This window comes from Pelophylax lessonae (assembly GCF_965119305.1).
Source record: "Pelophylax lessonae genome assembly, chromosome: 4".
Taxonomy (NCBI): Eukaryota; Metazoa; Chordata; class Amphibia; order Anura; family Ranidae; genus Pelophylax; species Pelophylax lessonae.
This window is the reverse complement of record NC_138771.1, coordinates 547142171-547160213: the sequence shown is the minus strand read 5'-3', so window position 1 is coordinate 547160213 and position 18043 is coordinate 547142171. Positions and strand designations below refer to the sequence as shown.

Genomic DNA, 18043 nt, shown 5'->3' with positions numbered 1-18043 from the left:
TGTTTTGGCTCTAAAATGTTGGATTTCCCCCCATTGTCTCTCTCCTTCATAATGAACACCAATGAAAGGAGAGAGGTAAATCTGCTTAGAGGGGTTAGAGACAGCAATGCAAAACATGACAGAGGGTCAAACTTTCCTCCCACTTTATAAAAAAAAAAAAAAAACAACAACGTTTTGCCTAGAGTAACACTTTATTCTAATGACGTCAGGCATTATACTGCAACACTGTTTTTCAATAAAGCTGTAGAAAAAAAAAAGCGGAAGTGGTTATTCCATAGCCTGGAAGTAAATGTTAGGGAACACAGGAAGTAGTTATTTTGTAGTCCGGAAGTGGAAGAGTATGGCGGAAATTGTTAACAAATGGCCCGGAAGTGGAACAATGTGGCGACGTTTTTATAAAATGACCCGGAAGTAAAAGAGTGCGGCGGAAGTTTCGTTTGCAGCGCGTTGTTCGCTGCCTGTGTGTAAAGTGCAGACCGGGGAAGGAACGGCAACATGGCGGATGTTACTGCCCGTAGCTTGCAGTACGAGTACAAGGCGGTATGTAGACCCAGCATAACTTGCCCATATACCAGTGTAGGCGGTAGAGGGTAGACTGGGCAGTCACAGTGGGTTTTCAGGGGTCCAATTAAGGAAGTGAAGTGTCCTGTAGATCTTCAGAATTAGGCAGCTTTGTCCCATAATTGTTATGAATTTTCCCAGCACTCTTTGTGCTGATATTCTTTTACTGGGGTCTCCAGGGCCATTACAATTGAGGGGCCACAGGTGGCTCTTTGGCTGGTCTCTGGAAATCTGGCCCTTGCATGTTACATTCTCCTATTTAAGTTTTTATTTAAAATTTAATGTATTAGTATCAGGGCTCGCCAAATCCCCTGCCAGCCCATCCACTGCCGGCACCAGGCGTGAGCAACTCCCACCGCCTGAGCAGAAAGCTCCTGTTCTGATGCCCTCCCACCATCAGGGAGTGCTGATCACACAGCACATCCCTTCCTTGTACAGGCCAGAAACCCCTATCATTATCCGGTCACATAATACCAGCTTTCCTCTGTGTGTGTGGATACTGACATTATCCGAGAGTGCGTGCACAAGAGGTACGTCAAAGATCAGGGTATCCAAGCTCATATTGGGGGGAGGGGAAGGGGTATCCTGTGTGTTGTCAGTGGGTGTGGGGGATTTGTTGTGTCATGGAGGGGGGCTGTCCTGAGGTGTCACGGGGGTGCAGAGTTGTATCCTGTGTTAGGTGCGGAGAGGTATCCATAGGTGTAACGGAGGGGGGGGGTATCCTGTGGTGTAATGTAATGTGATGTCAGGTAGTGTGTGTGCAAAGGGGAGTCATGTGGATTGCTGAAGGCTATCCTGTGGCGTCACAGAGGGGGGTTTCCTGTGGTGTCAGTACACGTGTAAGGGGTTCCTGTGGTGTCAGTACACGTGGAAGGGGTTCCTGTGGTGTCGGTACACGTGGGAGGGGTTTCCTGTGGTGTCGGTACACGTGGGAGGGGTTTCCTGTGGTGTCGGTACACGTGGGAGGGGTTTCCTGTGGTGTCGGTACACGTGGGAGGGGTTTCCTGTGGTGTCGGTACACGTGGGAGGGGTTTCCTGTGGTGTCGGTACACGTGGGAGGGGTTTCCTGTGGTGTCGGTACACGTGGGAGGGGTTTCCTGTGGTGTCGGTACACGTGGGAGGGGTTTCCTGTGGTGTCGGTACACGTGGAAGGGGTTTCCTGTGGTGTCGGTACACGTGGAAGGGGTTTCCTGTGGTGTCGGTACACGTGGAAGGGGTTTCCTGTGGTGTCGGTACACGTGGAAGGGGTTTCCTGTGGTGTCGGTACACGTGGAAGGGGTTTCCTGTGGTGTCGGTACACGTGGGAGGGGTTTCCTGTGGTGTCGGTACACGTGGGAGGGGTTTCCTGTGGTGTCGGTACACGTGGGAGGGGTTTCCTGTGGTGTCGGTACACGTGGGAGGGGTTTCCTGTGGTGTCGGTACACGTGGGAGGGGTTTCCTGTGGTGTCGGTACACGTGGGAGGGGTTCCTGTGGTGTCGGTACACGTGGGAGGGGTTCCTGTGGTCTCGGTACACGTGGGAGGGGTTCCTGTGGTGTCGGTACACGTGGGAGGGGTTCCTGTGGTGTCGGTACACGTGGGAGGGGTTCCTGTGGTGTCGGTACACGTGGGAGGGGTTCCTGTGGTGTCGGTACACGTGGGAGGGGTTCCTGTGGTGTCGGTACACGTGGGAGGGGTTCCTGTGGTGTCGGTACACGTGGGAGGGGTTCCTGTGGTGTCGGTACACGTGGGAGGGGTTCCTGTGGTGTCGGTACACGTGGGAGGGGTTCCTGTGGTGTCAGCTGTATGCGGAGGGGTATCTTGTGATGTAAGGGGGGTGCAGAGGAGTGCCCTGTGGTGTTGAGAGGAGGGGGTGGAGGCGTGTTCTGTGGTGTTACGGGGTACAGAGGGGTATCCTAGCAGGGAGGTGAGCAAAGTCCAGCCCGCTACACACCAAAAACTCCAGCCCCAAGTGTCAAATCCCCACCCCCGAGAGCCCTAAACAAACATGCATTCCTGGAAACCACCTAGTAAGAAACCCGCCCCGCCCAGCAACATGCCCGCTCCAATCCCCTCCCTGTGCAAATCCAAGATCTACCACTTCATCAACGAAAACAAAGCTTTGCTAGTCCAAAAAAACTGGCATCTAATTTTTTTAGCTGGTTCCTAGATTCAAATCAAACTTGTCAACTCCTGTACTAGTTTGTGCAGTACAATTATAAGCATGGCCAGCTTAACCCTATAGCTGTGTGTTGTGTTAAAGCGGATCTTAAACCACCTATCCTTCGTAGCCTCAGTTTGATCTTCAACTGTCATGGTGATCAGTTATGACACCATGATTTGACAGTTTAGAGCACAAGCAAATGTGACAGTTACATTCCTAGCATGCTGGTAATGTAACTCTTTTTTGCAAGTGCTGAATTCTTGGGTTTCGTTATGCTTTGAGGGAGAAGTACACTACAGTAAGTTTTCTCAGCATTTCGCCTAGCAGCAGCATCATTGCCACCTGGGCCACCAAATCAGCTTATTGGAGCTCATGTGGCGTTTGATGTATCAGGGTGTCAGAAACAAGAACTTTTGTCATAGATCCTGTCAGGGCTCAGTCACACCAGAAACCGCACTTTTGCATTCACATTGGTGTGCGTATGTGTTATTACATGCGCTTGAGGTTCGATTTTCCTATGCTTGCTTTTCCATTGAGTTCACTACCTTCTTTCTTCTTTGGGCTTTTATGTGCACTTCATTGCAGTGCTTTTCTGTGCGTTTGTGTAGTGCAAAAAAAATGCAGTTTTCGTTACTTTTTTTTTTTTTACCTGCACTGTAATGGTGTTGACTATGCCTATAGCAGCCTTTCTCAACCTTTTCAACACAGAGAAACCCTTGAAATATATTTCTGGTCTCAGGGTAACCCCTGCTAAAAATTTAAATTCTACAACTCATGACACATTAGTGTGACAGTCAATGGGAGGAATTGCTCCTTATTCTTGTCATCATTGGGAAGAATTACTCCCTTACAGATAGCTAAAAGGAACAATGGTGTCATTGGGAACTTATTAGGGTGGCAGAAATTGCCCATTGTTTAATGAGCTCTTAGCAACCTCAGGAAGAACCCTAGTGTTCCATGGAACCCTGGTTGAGAAAACCTGGCCTATAGGATAACCTAGAGTTTGTATTGGCTATGCAGTGGAAAGAAGTTCTGGTGTGAATGTATCCTGAAGGTTCTTTTCAGGTCTCTGCAAGAGAACTGTTGTTCTCGCCTCCCCAGCAGCCCATGTCTCCTGCTTCACAGGTGTTCCAGTGCTTCAGCCTCCAGCTGTGTTTTCAGCATTTGGAATTCTGGGGATGTTTGATATCTGTGTCCCCTGCCATGCGCTTGTGGTGTCTTTCTCAGACTTCTTGGTCAATGCAGGACTCTCTAGTGATGTAGGACTGGGGGATCCAGTCCTACATCAAATTTGTGTAAAGTAAAAAAATGAGGGAAAGATTGATTTCAGAACTTTTTCCACTTTTAATGTGACCTATAAACTATACAACTCAGTTGAAAAACAAACTGAAATCTTTTAGGTGGCGGTAAGTAAAAATAAAAAAAAATAAAATAATATGGTTGCATAAGTGTGCACGCCTCTTGGCAGCCTCCCTGACCAGTTTTCTTCTCGTCTTTTCATAAATTTCCTGTGTGACATCCAGTTCTTTGTAATGTCACCGTTGTGCCATATTTTCTCCACTTGATGACTGTCATTGCTGTGTTCCATGGTATATCTAATACCTTGGAAATTTTTTTGTACCATTCTCCTGAATGATACCTTTTAACAAATAGACCCCCTCTGATGCTTTGGAAGCTCTCTGTGGACCATGGCTTATGCTGTAGGATGCCACTAAGAAAATGTCAGGAAAGACCTACTAGAACAGCTGAACCTTATTTGGGGTTAATCAGAGGCACTTTAAATGATGGCAGGTGTGTACTGACTCCTATTTAACATGGATTTGAATGTGATTGCATAATTTTGAACACAGCTATATCCCCAGGTATAAGAGACTTTGCACACTTATGCAACCACTTTTTTCATTTTTTTATTTTTACCCCCCCCCCCCCCAAAAAAAAATATATATATTTCAGTTCGTTTTTCAATTGAGTACAGTTTATACGTCACTTTAAAGGTGGAAAAAGTTCTGAAATCATTAATCTGCCAGAATTTTTTTTTTTTGTTTACATCACGGAAAATTGAAATATTTCCAGGGGTGTGTAGACTTTATATCCACTGTAATATGAATTAGAGCCTTACATGTGCAATGTGGGGGGGATACATTTTAATCATTTATAGGACTATACCCTAGCATATAAGTATTGTATATTGAATTGGATTTTTCTACTGGAGTCCTTTTGTTCATGTCTGTTTTTTCTCCCTTCACAGAACTCCAACCTTGTACTTCAAGCAGATCGTTCTTTAATAGACCGAACCCGTCGCGATGAGCCCACTGGAGAGGTGTTATCATTGGTGGGGAAGTTGGAGGGGACCCGTATGGGTGACAAGGCTCAAAAGACCAAACCACAAATGCAGGAAGAAAGGCGGGCTAAGTGAGTGCATAAGTAATTTGTCTAGACCTGCAGAGCTGGTAAAGTGTTTGGTCAGGGATGTGCAAATAAATGCAAAATTCAGGAGCCCAGTCGGTAAGGGCCAACAAGAAAACCTTTTTGAGATGAGATTAGCTTTCTTTCCCTAAACTATAATTTGTTTCTCATCTTTTTCATTTTGCAAGTATTGTTGCAATATAATCTGTAAATAACAAGTTCTCTGCTATTAGTAAACTACATTCCATTATATTTTCCTTTTCTTGTCATACTGTTTTGAGAACTTTGATATTAATAATGACTCAAAGGATAGGTTGTTAGTAATGTGCACATTTCTGAGTGTAGAAAGCATTCCTCTAATTTGCAAAGCTTGAAGAAGTAAACTGTATGAACATTACATGCAGACAGAGAGCAGACAAGTCACTATTTCAAATGCTGCCATCCCTTTCAGGAGGAGAAAACGAGATGAAGACCGACATGACATAAACAAGATGAAGGGATTCACTCTTTTGTCAGAAGGCATTGATGAAATGGTGGGAATTATCTACAAACCCAAAACCAAAGAGACCCGTGAGACATATGAAGTCCTACTCAGCTTCATCCAGGCTGCTTTAGGAGACCAGGTACATTTCTGGCTTTATCTGTTAGCTGCTCAGTGTTTTATTTTACTGGTTCACAGCTTACTAGATAGAAATTTCCTTCTTGGAGATGCTTTCTGTGTACCATCTGCAGTGTCACGATTACACTTTCTTTAGGAGGATAAAATGCAATAAAAAAACAGGACATACATATAAAGTCACTTCTGAATGACTCATACAGGATCTCTGAATCTCAAAAGATAATACCATGAAAGCACATGAAAAATATTAGCTTTGCTCCTATTCAGTGGGGGTACATTTGACCAATATTGTTATAAAAAGTGGGTTACGAGAATGTTTCCCCATGTAGACTGTTGTCACTCTGCTTGTTAACAGTAATGATCAAGATGGATTTCTAAGACCTTGCATTGTAAACACTGCTCACTGTCAGGTGAGCAGCCATTGTTTATTGGCAGTGAGAGCTGAGACCTCTGGATACTAGTGTCTCTCCCTATTATTCTCAGTTTATACTCTGGTTAATGCACTAGAGCACATTTACATAGCTATGCATGCTGAGCTTTAGGCTGCACAATTCCATCTTGGTAAAGACTGTTTTTCATTATTTAAAGTGTAAATAAATGCATTTCTTTTTTCATTTTTCATAGAGAAAGGGAGGGCTATAACCCATGTCTTTTTGTTTTGTTTGGTTATCTTGACAAATCCGGACGATTTTCTTCACTTCCTGGTCCATAGCTAAAAGAGAAAGGGAAAATCCCTCCAAAGTAAGGGTGTCACCAGAACTAGTGTCCCCATTGGAAGATTTCCCCTCTATTACTATTCAGCTGTCAACACACAATGTGGGATTTTCTTTAACTTTTAATGATAATAGTAAATCGGGCGCGTTCTAATTCCTCTCTACATTATCCAAAACTTAAAAAAAAAATTGGATTTTGTCACACTTTAAATCAGACAGTTTTGTCTGGAAGCAGTGTGTATGTCACACACGAGGTGTGGCAGTAATGTGTGAAAGGTTGTAGTGATTTGAGCTAGAAAATCAGAAAACACATCTGTAGATATTTTTCTACTCATCTCTGTCTTTCTAGCCCCGAGATATCCTGTGTGGTGCAGCAGATGAGGTTTTGGCTGTGCTAAAAAATGACAAACTGCGAGATAAAGACCGGAGACGAGAAATAGAACAACTCCTGGGACAGACTGATGACACACGTTACCATGTTTTGGTCAACTTGGGCAAAAAGATTACGGATTATGGAGGGGACAAAGAAATTCAAAATATGGGTATGTATAGTTTTCATTGCAAAAAAATACATAGATAATGAAATGCAGAAATAAGTAGAACTGTGCTTGCCTGTGTAAGATAAATGCAGAGAGAAACGGTGTGACTGATTCTGGTCACAATTGGACAGCTTACTGAATCATGTGCTACCATAGGACACAGAAAGGGGTGTATGCAGTTATTGGTTAATTACCTTAGGTAATAGCAGGAGCGTCCAGGGCGGTCTGTTTTCAGCTTTGCAGCAGATTTCTCCAGGATTAACAGAGTTTAAAGGCTATCAGGTAGTGCCCTGATAAACTCTGCAGCAGCCATATACTGTCTATCATTTTTATTTTTTGTCGTTCATTGAAGGACACTGCTTAATATCTCATGGATGGGTTTGATGATGCTACTGCTGCCAGAAGCAGGACACTAGTACAACCTAAACTAAATGCACGCATAAGGGGTGACCCTCTGGTAATGGACAAACCCTCCATTTGCAACCCAGGATTTAGTTAGTTGTCAGCAGTAGAAGGGTTACAACACCGAAATGGGACTGGGCAGGTGCTGTGTCCTTTAACAAACTGAAATGAGGTTTTCTCTTTTGTTCATTGACACACAGCTCTTCATCTTCATGACCCATAGGGTTATGCTGACCCTACAGGAGTAGGACACTAGGCAGAGAAAAGCTTGAGCACGTCTATGGGGCAGTCCCTGGGGTTATACTCCCACTTCCTGCTATAGGTATTCCGTTTTTTTTCTGCCTAGTCAGGAGTAAGGACCTAGTTTCTTACTGGGATCTCTGGTCCTAGCTATTTTTTCTTTTTTAATGGTAATTTTTCCAAGAAGTCTTGGTCGGGCAAACCTAGAGCGGGATCTGCCAGGCCTGCGGACAAACTCCTCCGCATGAAGGGGCGCCCTCATCCATCTCAGGGGTGGGGGGAAGTCTTCGCTGTTTTCCAGACCCGTGGACCTTCCTAATTCAGTACAAGTGGGTCCACGAAGTGGGTACACAAGCAAACAAAAGTCACTCGCATTCGAAACGCCGCCTCGAGCCGCAATTGCAGTGACGTCATGTGAGCAGCTCCGCCCAATGTGTTTCCAGACACTGCTCGTCCTCAGGGGTCTCATTTCTCCAGATCGCATGCAGGATCTCTAAGGGGCAGTGCAAGACTTATCTCAAGGAGTGATTGTCCCAGTTCCGATGTTGGAACACCTTCAAGGTTTTTATTCATACCTGTTTACAGTTCCTAAGAAGGGCAAGGTGTGTCCAATTCTGGACCTCAAGGCGCTGAACTGTCTCGTGCGGGTACAGAAGTTTTGAATGGAGTCCATTCGCACAGTGGTAGCATCCCTACATCAGGGGGACTTTCTCGCATCCATCAACATCACTGACAATCCCCATTTGTATCGCCCACCAGCGCTTCCTTTGCTTTGCCGTGGGCAAGGAGCATTATCAATTTGTGGCGTTACCCTTTGGTCTCGCCTCCGCTCCTCGGGTCTTAACAAAAGTGTTGGCCCTGGTTTTAGCATTACTGCATCAGCGGGGGATCGCGATATTGAAAGACCTGGATGATCTGCTTTTGCGGGCAGAGATCACTCTGCAAACGCTGAGGGGGTTCGGTTGGATTTTGAATCTCCAGAGTTCTGCGCTGGTTCCATACATGAGCCTGAAATATTTGGGACTTACACTGGACTCAGCCTCGGCCAGAGTGTTTCTCCCTCTGGCAAAACTTAAGTTGCAGGAGGCGATTCGGCTTCTGCTGTCCAGCAGACGGTCATCTCTTTGGACTTGTATGCGGGTACTAGTGCTGATGCTGTCTACCTTAGAGATGGTTCCGTTTGCACAGTTGCACACATGATCTCTGCAAAAAAAGATTCTGGTGAAGTGGAACAAGGATCCTCAGTCTCTGGACAGTCTGATTATGTTGAGCCAGGGAACAAGGGAATCCCTGGTTTGGTGGCTTTACTCTCCGGCACTTCTTCAGGGAAAATCCTTTCTTCTCCTGTACTGGATGGTTGACGCCACGGATGCCAGTCTATCCGGGTGGGGAGAGGACCTCGGCACAGATTCTGCTCAAGGGGTCTGGACTCAGGAGGAGTGATCAGGCTTTGCCTCATTGGACAGTTTGTCTCCAGGGATGTCCGGTACAGATTCAATCGGACAATGCTATGGCCGTAGTCTGTCAATCACCAAGGGAGCACGAGAAGTGATCTGGCGTCTCGGGAAGTAGCTGGCATTCTAAGTTGGGCAGAATGGTTAGTTCCAGCCCTCTCTGCTGTACATATTCCAGGGGTGGAAAATTGACAGACAGACTTTCTCAGTCGACAGGCATTGGACCAGGGAGAATGGTCACTTCATCATCAAGTGTTCAGTCAGTTGTGTCACCGGGGGACTCCCGAGGTGGACCTGTTGGCCTCTCGCCTCAACAGGAAAGTTCAGAGGTTTGCGGCACGGTCTCGAGACCCTCTAGCTAATGCCACAGATGCCCTAGTGGCTCCCTGGAGTCATTATCATCTGATATATGCCTTTCCTCCTCCTCAAGCTTCTGCCGCGACTCCTGCGCAGGATCGAGGCAAAGCGGATTCCAGTCATTCTAGTGACTCCAAACTGGCATCACCGGACTTGGTACGCCAATCGGGGACTGCTGGTTGCCGATGTTCCTTGGAGATTCCCTCTCAGGGAAGATCAGCTATCTAAATGTAAACATTCCTTGTGACAGCAATTGGCAGTGACAGGTACTCTTTATAACAAGATCTGGGGGTCAATAAGACCCCAGATCCCTCCTCTGCCCTTAAAAACATTTGATTACACCAAGATCAGTGTGACCAAATGCTTTCCATTTTTAAAAATGGCACAGGGAAAACCGGAAGTGAGGTATGGTCCTTGATTTCCATTTTCTATATCAAAGAGACAGAGCAGTTCCAGTCTTTGTCTGCCTCTATGATGAGCCGACAAAAGCTCCGGCTGATCGATTCGGTGTCCCGATGAAGTCGCGCTCGGATTGCTTTTACAAGAGAGCCGACAGTCGGTTCTAAACCCTTTAGCATGGCTAAATGTAAAAAAAGATTTCTTGCCTGGCCCCGAAACTGCTTGTTCCAGGCGTTGGGCGATATGAATTGAACATCTCTGTATTTATGATTTTTTATAATATTTACACAAACCTTTTGCCTTGCATTTCTTTTTTAAACTGGGTTGTTTTACAAGGTAAGGGTTCACTAAAGCAGGGAATGTTCTTTATATTAAGGGTTAAAAAAAAGTTGAACACCAGCTTTGAACAAAAACCAAAGGTAGACTTTTAGTTTGTGCTTCATTTTTAAAATTGGAAAATTCATTGTGGCCAACTGTTGTCAAGGCACAAGGATCAATTGAAACTGAAATTTCCTACTTGAAAATGTTTGGTTGTGTTTTCTTACAGATGAGAATATAGATGAAACATATGGAGTCAATGTGCAATTTGAGTCTGATGAAGAGGTGAGCGATATAGAAATTGCCAAGTTTTTTCCTCCCTGTTTATGCAGTGTGGGTGCTATATAATTCTCTTTATCTGCAGGTTGGTGACGAAGATGTGTATGGAGAGGTGAGGGATGAGGCTTCCGATGATGATATGGATGGAGATGAAGCTGTTGTGCATGGGACACTGTCAGCCAATGTAAGTGCACACAAATACTGTATAATGTTCTAGAATTGGGGCACAATGTTTTGTGATCTCATCTTAATTTTTCCACAGCTTGTGTCATCTGGAGAGCTCATGAGTACTAAGAAAAAGGATCTTCACCCTCGCGATATCGATGCTTTTTGGTTGCAAAGGCAGCTTAGCAGATTTTATGATGATGCCATTGTCTCCCAGAAGAAGGCTGATGAAGTTCTGGAAATCTTAAAGGTATGTAACCTTTAAAACAAACTTATATTTTGATATAAGACATAATGCTGTGTAGGATGATAGACTGTTTCAAAGCCATATTTGGCTGTAAATACAAAACAAAGAAAGGGGCGCACCAGCCTAGCGCATTATCCTCAGCGAGTTTTATTAATAAAAAGTAAAGATCAGCTACTCACAAACATGCGTAAAAGTCAAGCATTTCAATCCCATTGAGCAGCATCTTTACAGGAGTTTAATATCTTGTAAAAGCGGAGGGTTGACGCGTTTTGAGGCCGTGCCTCTTCCTCAGAGCCCATAACATGCAGAGTGCCATAAACATGACACATTCATAATAAATGCACTAAACCTTCACAAACTGTTTGCTGGTTTCCATGTTCTCTATAACAGAGATAATGATTGACTTCATCATTCAGAACATCTGTAAAAGGGTTGCATCCCACAACCTAAACTTAAAATTTGCATATTGTTTTCAGCAAACTAAAATGTGTTTGTTTTTTTTCTATTCATTTTAAGACTGCAGGAGATGACCGTGAATGTGAAAATCAGTTGGTCTTGCTGCTCGGGTTTAACACTTTTGACTTCATTAAAATTTTGAGGCAGCATCGTATGATGAGTAAGTATTTCTTTATGAAAAGCTATATTGTCTATGATAAATTTAAAACAAAGTCTTGTACTTTACTCTTTTTACATTATTTTGAGGGGCATCCAAAAATGTTATGTAATTATTGTACATTTGTAAAGTTTAAAGTGCCACATCCCTTGTATAGCACATCAATCAAAAACTCATATAAGAATCAAAAATTAGGACTTTTGAGAGGCTCAAATGCCTTTATGATTACCAGCAGTGTTAATTTAGTCGACTAAAATGTTTTCGTCAACGAAATTAACACAATTTTAGTCGACTAAAATTAAAACAATTCAGATGACTAAAATATGACTAAAACTAAAATGGCATTTTAGTCATAAAACTAAAATACGACTGAAACTAAAATGGCATTTTAGTCCTAAGACTATACAGTAAACCCCCGTTATATCGTGGTTCAATTTTTGCGTTCCCGGTATATTGCGTTTTTTTCTGTAATGTTATTTTACTAATTAAATCATTGATAATTAAATATTTTTGTTTTCCATAGCTCTTGCTCTGTCTCTCGGTATCTTTTATGTGTTTAAATTAGTTTTTATTGTTTTAAGTGTGTTTTAAAGACCTTAAAATGCTTTTAAAAGTACAGTGAAAGTTATAAAAACATGCCTACAGTGTATTTAAATAGGGTATTTCTATTTTGTGGATTTTCACTTTTCGCAGGTGGGTCCGGAACGTAACCCCCGCAATGGAGGGGGGTTTACTGTAACTAAAACTAAATTGAAAATTGACAATCAAAATTAACACTACTCTGCTGGCCATTTCTAAATCGGCAACACAATTCCATTCAGAGCATGTAATAATAGCAAAGTTTAAACATGTATTGCGCCACCGCTGTAGAATAAGTAAGGGGCATCTCCTAAGCTGCTGAAAGAGAAAAAAATTAAGAAAAAGCCTTTTCTTATAGTTTTTCTTAATATTTAATGCTGGTAATATATTCAGGTAATATGAGCAATGACATTACAGCCAACGGAGTTTACAGTTTTTTTTTTTTTTTTTTTTGTGTTTTAACGTTGCACTTCTGTTTGTCAAAAAGCAAAATCTTTCTTTGTTTATGAAACTTGGTTTTATTTATAAAGATGTTATATACCACAATGGCTAAATCTGTGTCTGTAGTAAGTGTTCAAACATTAATACCGTAAATAATTATTATTATTAGATTTTTACTCTTATAATTCGTTTGGAAATTCTAGAGAAATGTTTAAATAATGCATTACAATTAACCTAAACCTATTCGATATGAGATTTTAGTCGACTAAAATATGACTAAAACTAAAACCATTCATATGACTAAAATATGACTAAAACTAAAATAGCATCTTAGTCAAGACTAAAACTAAAATGGCATTTTAGTCATAAGACTATAACTAAAACGAAATCGAAATTTGCTGCCAAAATTAACACTGATTACCAGATATAGACAAGATAAAATACACTGATACATTTTGGCTGATGTCTAACTATGTATTGCAATATAAAAAAATGTTATCTCATTTTTTTTAAATTTTAATATGAAATGAATGAACATTATATTTTAAGCATAAGGTTGTTCTGCCTCAAAAGTCCCAATTTTTTATTCTTATGAGTTTTTGATTGATGATAATTGTACTGAATAATCTTCCAACATATAAGTAAAAAGTTCTCATTGTTCCAATAAAACAATTACTTAGTGCATTCTAGCACTAGAAAATACTGTAACACAATAACCCACAATAACCCAGTTATCTTAATTTTGGATTGGCTTTGACCTAATTTATGAGCCTTCTACATCCAAATGGAATACAGTTTGCATTCTTTCCCATCTTACCTGGGACTTGCAACTCTGATTACAGCAGAGCCGCCATTACAATTATTTGCTAGTAGTAGTCTCTGCAAGTGAGTCTTTCCGGTCCATGTGTTTTAAGTGTCAGTAATTTACCTAAAAAAATAAAGGCACATTAATCCTCAGGTTAAAAAAAAAAAAAATGTGCAGCAGATCACTGGTGTCATGCAGGTGTCCTGCAGACTACTTGACCTGCCTGACTAAGCAGTTTTGCACTGACAGGAAGAATCCATGAACTACCACATCGCTGTGGTAGTTCATTGAGAATTACAGGCCAACAGCTGCAAAGGATGTTGGTAATTGTAGTTCATTAATTCACAGAACTTGGGCTCTTTTCAAAAAGTTGAAGCTAATACGGGGAAACTTCTTGCTGTACTGCTGTCGGTACAGCAATCGGACTGATATACAGAATACACATCAACTACATATCAATGTTAGACATAAGGAATACATTATTTGTATTAAAAGAGACGTATGGGATTATTTATTTTTTTTCCCATTCATACTTCGGTCCAATGCTGTTTCTGTCCCCTGGCGCCTCTGCGCTGATAAACGAGTGATCAAACACCGCCGATTGCTCGGTTCTGACAGCTCCCCTCAGTCCGCTCTCTGCAAAAAATAAAAAAACAGGTCACAGGAGTGCAGAACGAACTGCACTCCTGTGATCCATAGTAAATGTTCATCTCCTTTAATACAATACAACTCAATACCAACAGAAGAAGTGGTGTGCCTAGTCCAATATACAGACAATACAAAGGGAAGGGAAAAGGAAAGCTAAACAATGGGATAAACATCCACTGTCAAAACAGACAAGTGGCAACAACTGAATAAGGAGAGCATCTGGGATCAGGCAGAAAAATGTTTAACCACACAATTTTCATGCCTGCTAAAATCTAGATAAGGTGTTGTTGGCTCTAATGGTGAGAGACATTTCAAAGGTATAGTTGGGATTCCCCATGGCTACAAGTTCGGACACATTACGTGTAAGGTCCTTTCGCCCATATCTTGGTTATTTAGGGATTTAGCTGATAAAAGCACATTTAGTATAACTGTGCAGTATTGGGAAGAGAAGATTTCTATACCCAAATTAAGTAGCGCAAGGACTTTGATCTGGGGCAGTCAGATTCTTGCAAGTCCACAGGATATAAAAAAGTCACCTACCTGACCTTAACCTCTTCAACAGAGAAAAGAGTGGTTGGGGGAAAAATCTAGCGAGTACTATCGGCCAGCTGACACTATGTTAATAACTGTCTAACCACAATGCTAGTTATGGTTAGTCGGAGCATATAATAAGATAGTGGTATGGATTTTTTAAAATAGGCTGTTGAGTGAATGATGGCAAATGAGGGAAATCAGTGTTCACTTTAAATACTAAATCGCGTGTAAAGCAAATTGTACAAATGCAGGATTTTTCCTGTGCTCATGATTGCTTGATTGAATTGAACATGGTATCTTTTTTACCATTCCTTTTATTCTGGTTGGGCATTTAAAAAACAATGCTGGTGATCACACATTGTCACCAAAATCTGAATACCACCTTTTTACTCCCAGTAGTTCATATTAGTGACCCCCCTTATAAATGTTTTTGTAAGGGGGGGGGGGGGAGCTTGACCAAATTTGAGCGCTCTGAGATTAGGTAATTTTATTTTCTTGGAAAAAATAAATCAAAGTAACTCATTAAATTCCATCACTTTTTATACTGTACTTTAAAAAAAAAAGTGATTAGTTGCTAATTGATCACTTTTTTATATTTATACAGTTCTGTACTGTACACTCCTGGCCAGTGCTCAAAGTGAAGCAGAAAAAGAGAGGATTATAAATAAAATGGAGGCAGACTCTGAGCTGTCCAAATATCTGTACCAGCTGCAGGAGACTGAAAAGGAGGATCTGATTCGGGTAAGAGATGGTCACCCTTGGAAGGCTCTAGCATGAACATTTTTTTTCTATCTGTGTCAGTATTTCTTATTGTACGTTTTCTTTGCTTGCAGGAGGAACGCACACGTCGCGAGAGAGTGAGACAGTCGCGTGTTGACACTGATTTAGAAAGTATGGAATTGGAACAAGATGTAAGCATTGTTCAGCAATTTCCTGACAGGTGATGTCTCATAAACTGATCTATGATGTTTTTTACTTAAATAGTGTTTACTTCTCACAGAACTTCACTCCTCGTCAAGTTTTGGATTTGGAAGATCTGGTCTTTGCTCAAGGTAGTCATTTCATGGCCAACAAGCGCTGTCAGCTGCCAGATGGTTCGTTCAGGCGTCAAAGGAAAGGTTATGAGGAAGTGCATGTACCTGCCCTCAAACCAAAACCGTTTGCTTCTGATGAGGTTAGTGAGAATGTCCATTATTATAATAGTTTTTTTTATTCTTTGTGTTTATCTAGATACATCCTCTATTGTTTTTCTCTTTCCTCAGCAACTAGTGCCTGTTGAGAAACTTCCAAAATATGCCCAGGCTGGATTTGATGGGTTTAAGACTTTGAACAGAATACAGAGCAAACTCTTTAAAACTGCAATGGAAACCGATGAGAATCTGCTTCTCTGTGCCCCTACCGTAAGTTGCTTATCTGCCATGTAGAGGCGACGTTACACTAGGCCTGTGACTTGAAAGTTCCTGTAGCAGTCACATTCTCCTTTTAATCTAAGCTGCCTTTAAACTTGAATAAAAGAAACCGTATTTTTAAAGGCAGTGCAGTTTCTCCTTTCCTGAACAGCAGGTTTTCTTTGACAGATTTATTTTGTATAAGACTAGCTCATATGTACAAGCAGTCTTCTAAGTATCTTTCTCCAACTTTCTTTTTCACTGATTAGGGAGCTGGAAAAACAAATGTAGCTCTAATGTGCATGCTGCGTGAAATTGGGAAACACATAAATGTGGATGGCACAATCAACGTGGACAACTTTAAAATTATTTACGTTGCACCCATGCGATCCTTGGTACAGGAAATGGTGGGAAGTTTCAGCAAGGTAATTTTTTTTTTTTTTTACCAAAGTTTTTAAAGTATACCTAAAGGCAAAACGTTTTTAGTTTTGGATTTATTGGAGAGGCATTAGAACATCTGTCAGATTTTTATTGCTGCCTGTGTGTGTGATTCACCCTCTTGAATTTTATGTTTACCATTATCACTGAAAAAAAATCCCAACTTTTGGGTTGTCCCGAAAACCGTAATAGAGGGGATTTAAAGGGGAATTCCCTCACTTTGGAGGCATTTCCTCCCCACGTCAGTTTTGGCTATGGGACACAAAGTAGAGGAAAATCAACAGATGGCCAAAAGAAAAAAAAATAAAAATCTTGTGTTTGTAACCTTCCCTTACTGTCCAAAATAAAAAAAGGCTTTGCATTCTACTTTAACTCTTGTCCTGTTACATTTGGTTTTAATTTCAATCCTAACTTTTTGATTTGTCTCCAGAGGTTGTCTACATATGGTATCACAGTAGCTGAGCTGACTGGTGATCACCAGCTGTGTAAGGAAGAGATAAATGCTACCCAGATTATTGTGTGCACACCGGAGAAGTGGGACATCATTACCCGTAAAGGGGGAGAGCGAACTTACACTCAGCTTGTTCGTTTATTAATACTGGTAAGATCTGGAAAAGGAAATCATTCTAAGCTCTACAAAAACTGAACAACTTGTTGCTACAGACAGGATAAAAAAGAAAATGATATGAATAATTATATATTGTATCGTTTACCGTAGGATGAGATCCACCTTTTGCATGATGACCGAGGTCCTGTTTTGGAGTCCCTTGTTGCCCGATCTATTCGTAACATAGAAATGTCGCAGGAAGAGGTTAGGTTGGTTGGCCTTAGTGCCACTTTGCCTAACTATGAGGATGTGGCCACCTTCCTTCGTGTAGACTCTGCCAAAGGACTTTACTACTTTGACAATAGGTACTGCTGGTATTTGATAGGATAATGCTAACAATGTTAACAAACATGAATCGTCAGATTGGGTTTCCTTATTTACTGCAAGGAACATTTGAAATTTTGTTATATCTGTCAAATAATGTTAGTGTATTAGTTATCGGTTTATAGGAGTTATTTGTTTTTAACTGGTTTCTTTGTAATTTATTTTATTTTTTTTAAATGTTAGTGTTTGCAGATATACAATAGAGAAATACAAACTGTTCATGTCCAAATAAGTGCTTTATGTTCTTTGTTTAGTTTTCGACCAGTACCTCTGGAGCAGACATACGTTGGGATCACAGAGAAAAAGGCTATTAAACGTTTCCAGATCATGAATGAGATTGTATATGAGAAGATCATGGAGCATGCTGGGAAAAACCAGGTGTGTATTTGTGCCATTTCCATGATATCAATTCATATACAATTCTATGTGACTAATGCACCTTGGACCAAGAAATGGATTTCAGTGTTGCACACCCAACCTGTTGATGGAGTCTAGGCTGCAAGCTGTGCTGCAGTGACTTATACTGTATTGAAAATTGTATTAGCAGACCACTTATGCTGTCCCCTGCCTCAAACATTGTTAGTTTACCACTTTTAGTTATAAATTAGTTTAAAAAGGTGACCAATGAATGCTGCTTCACCACAGTGTCCTCTGCTAAACAACTTTCTCATTAGAATCCTAAGAAATAATTACTTGAGGGCACGTTATGCAGAATTTGTGTTCTGCCGTGAACAGTTATAAGTATATAAGTACATTTCTCTTCAGCAGTTACCATGAAAAACTTAAACCTGTCACTACAAAAATAGAATAAATTGTGAGTCAAAA

At 41.5% G+C, this 18043-nt stretch overlaps 1 protein-coding gene across 1 annotated transcript in view; it reads left to right on the top strand.

The window, feature by feature from the left end:
- Nucleotides 1-406: 406 nt before the first annotated feature.
- SNRNP200 (small nuclear ribonucleoprotein U5 subunit 200) overlaps nt 407-18043 on the top strand; it is an 84583-nt gene continuing 66946 nt past the window's right edge. The window contains exons 1-16 of the mRNA XM_082253285.1: nt 407-540; nt 4952-5115; nt 5561-5732; nt 6791-6983; nt 10380-10435; nt 10515-10613; nt 10692-10844; nt 11358-11457; nt 15066-15202; nt 15295-15372; nt 15462-15635; nt 15724-15861; nt 16119-16274; nt 16718-16888; nt 17006-17199; nt 17473-17596. Of these exons, the coding sequence (XP_082109411.1) occupies nt 496-540; nt 4952-5115; nt 5561-5732; nt 6791-6983; nt 10380-10435; nt 10515-10613; nt 10692-10844; nt 11358-11457; nt 15066-15202; nt 15295-15372; nt 15462-15635; nt 15724-15861; nt 16119-16274; nt 16718-16888; nt 17006-17199; nt 17473-17596 (2154 nt within the window). The 5' untranslated portion in view covers nt 407-495. The remainder of the gene's footprint in view (nt 541-4951; nt 5116-5560; nt 5733-6790; nt 6984-10379; nt 10436-10514; nt 10614-10691; nt 10845-11357; nt 11458-15065; nt 15203-15294; nt 15373-15461; nt 15636-15723; nt 15862-16118; nt 16275-16717; nt 16889-17005; nt 17200-17472; nt 17597-18043) is intronic.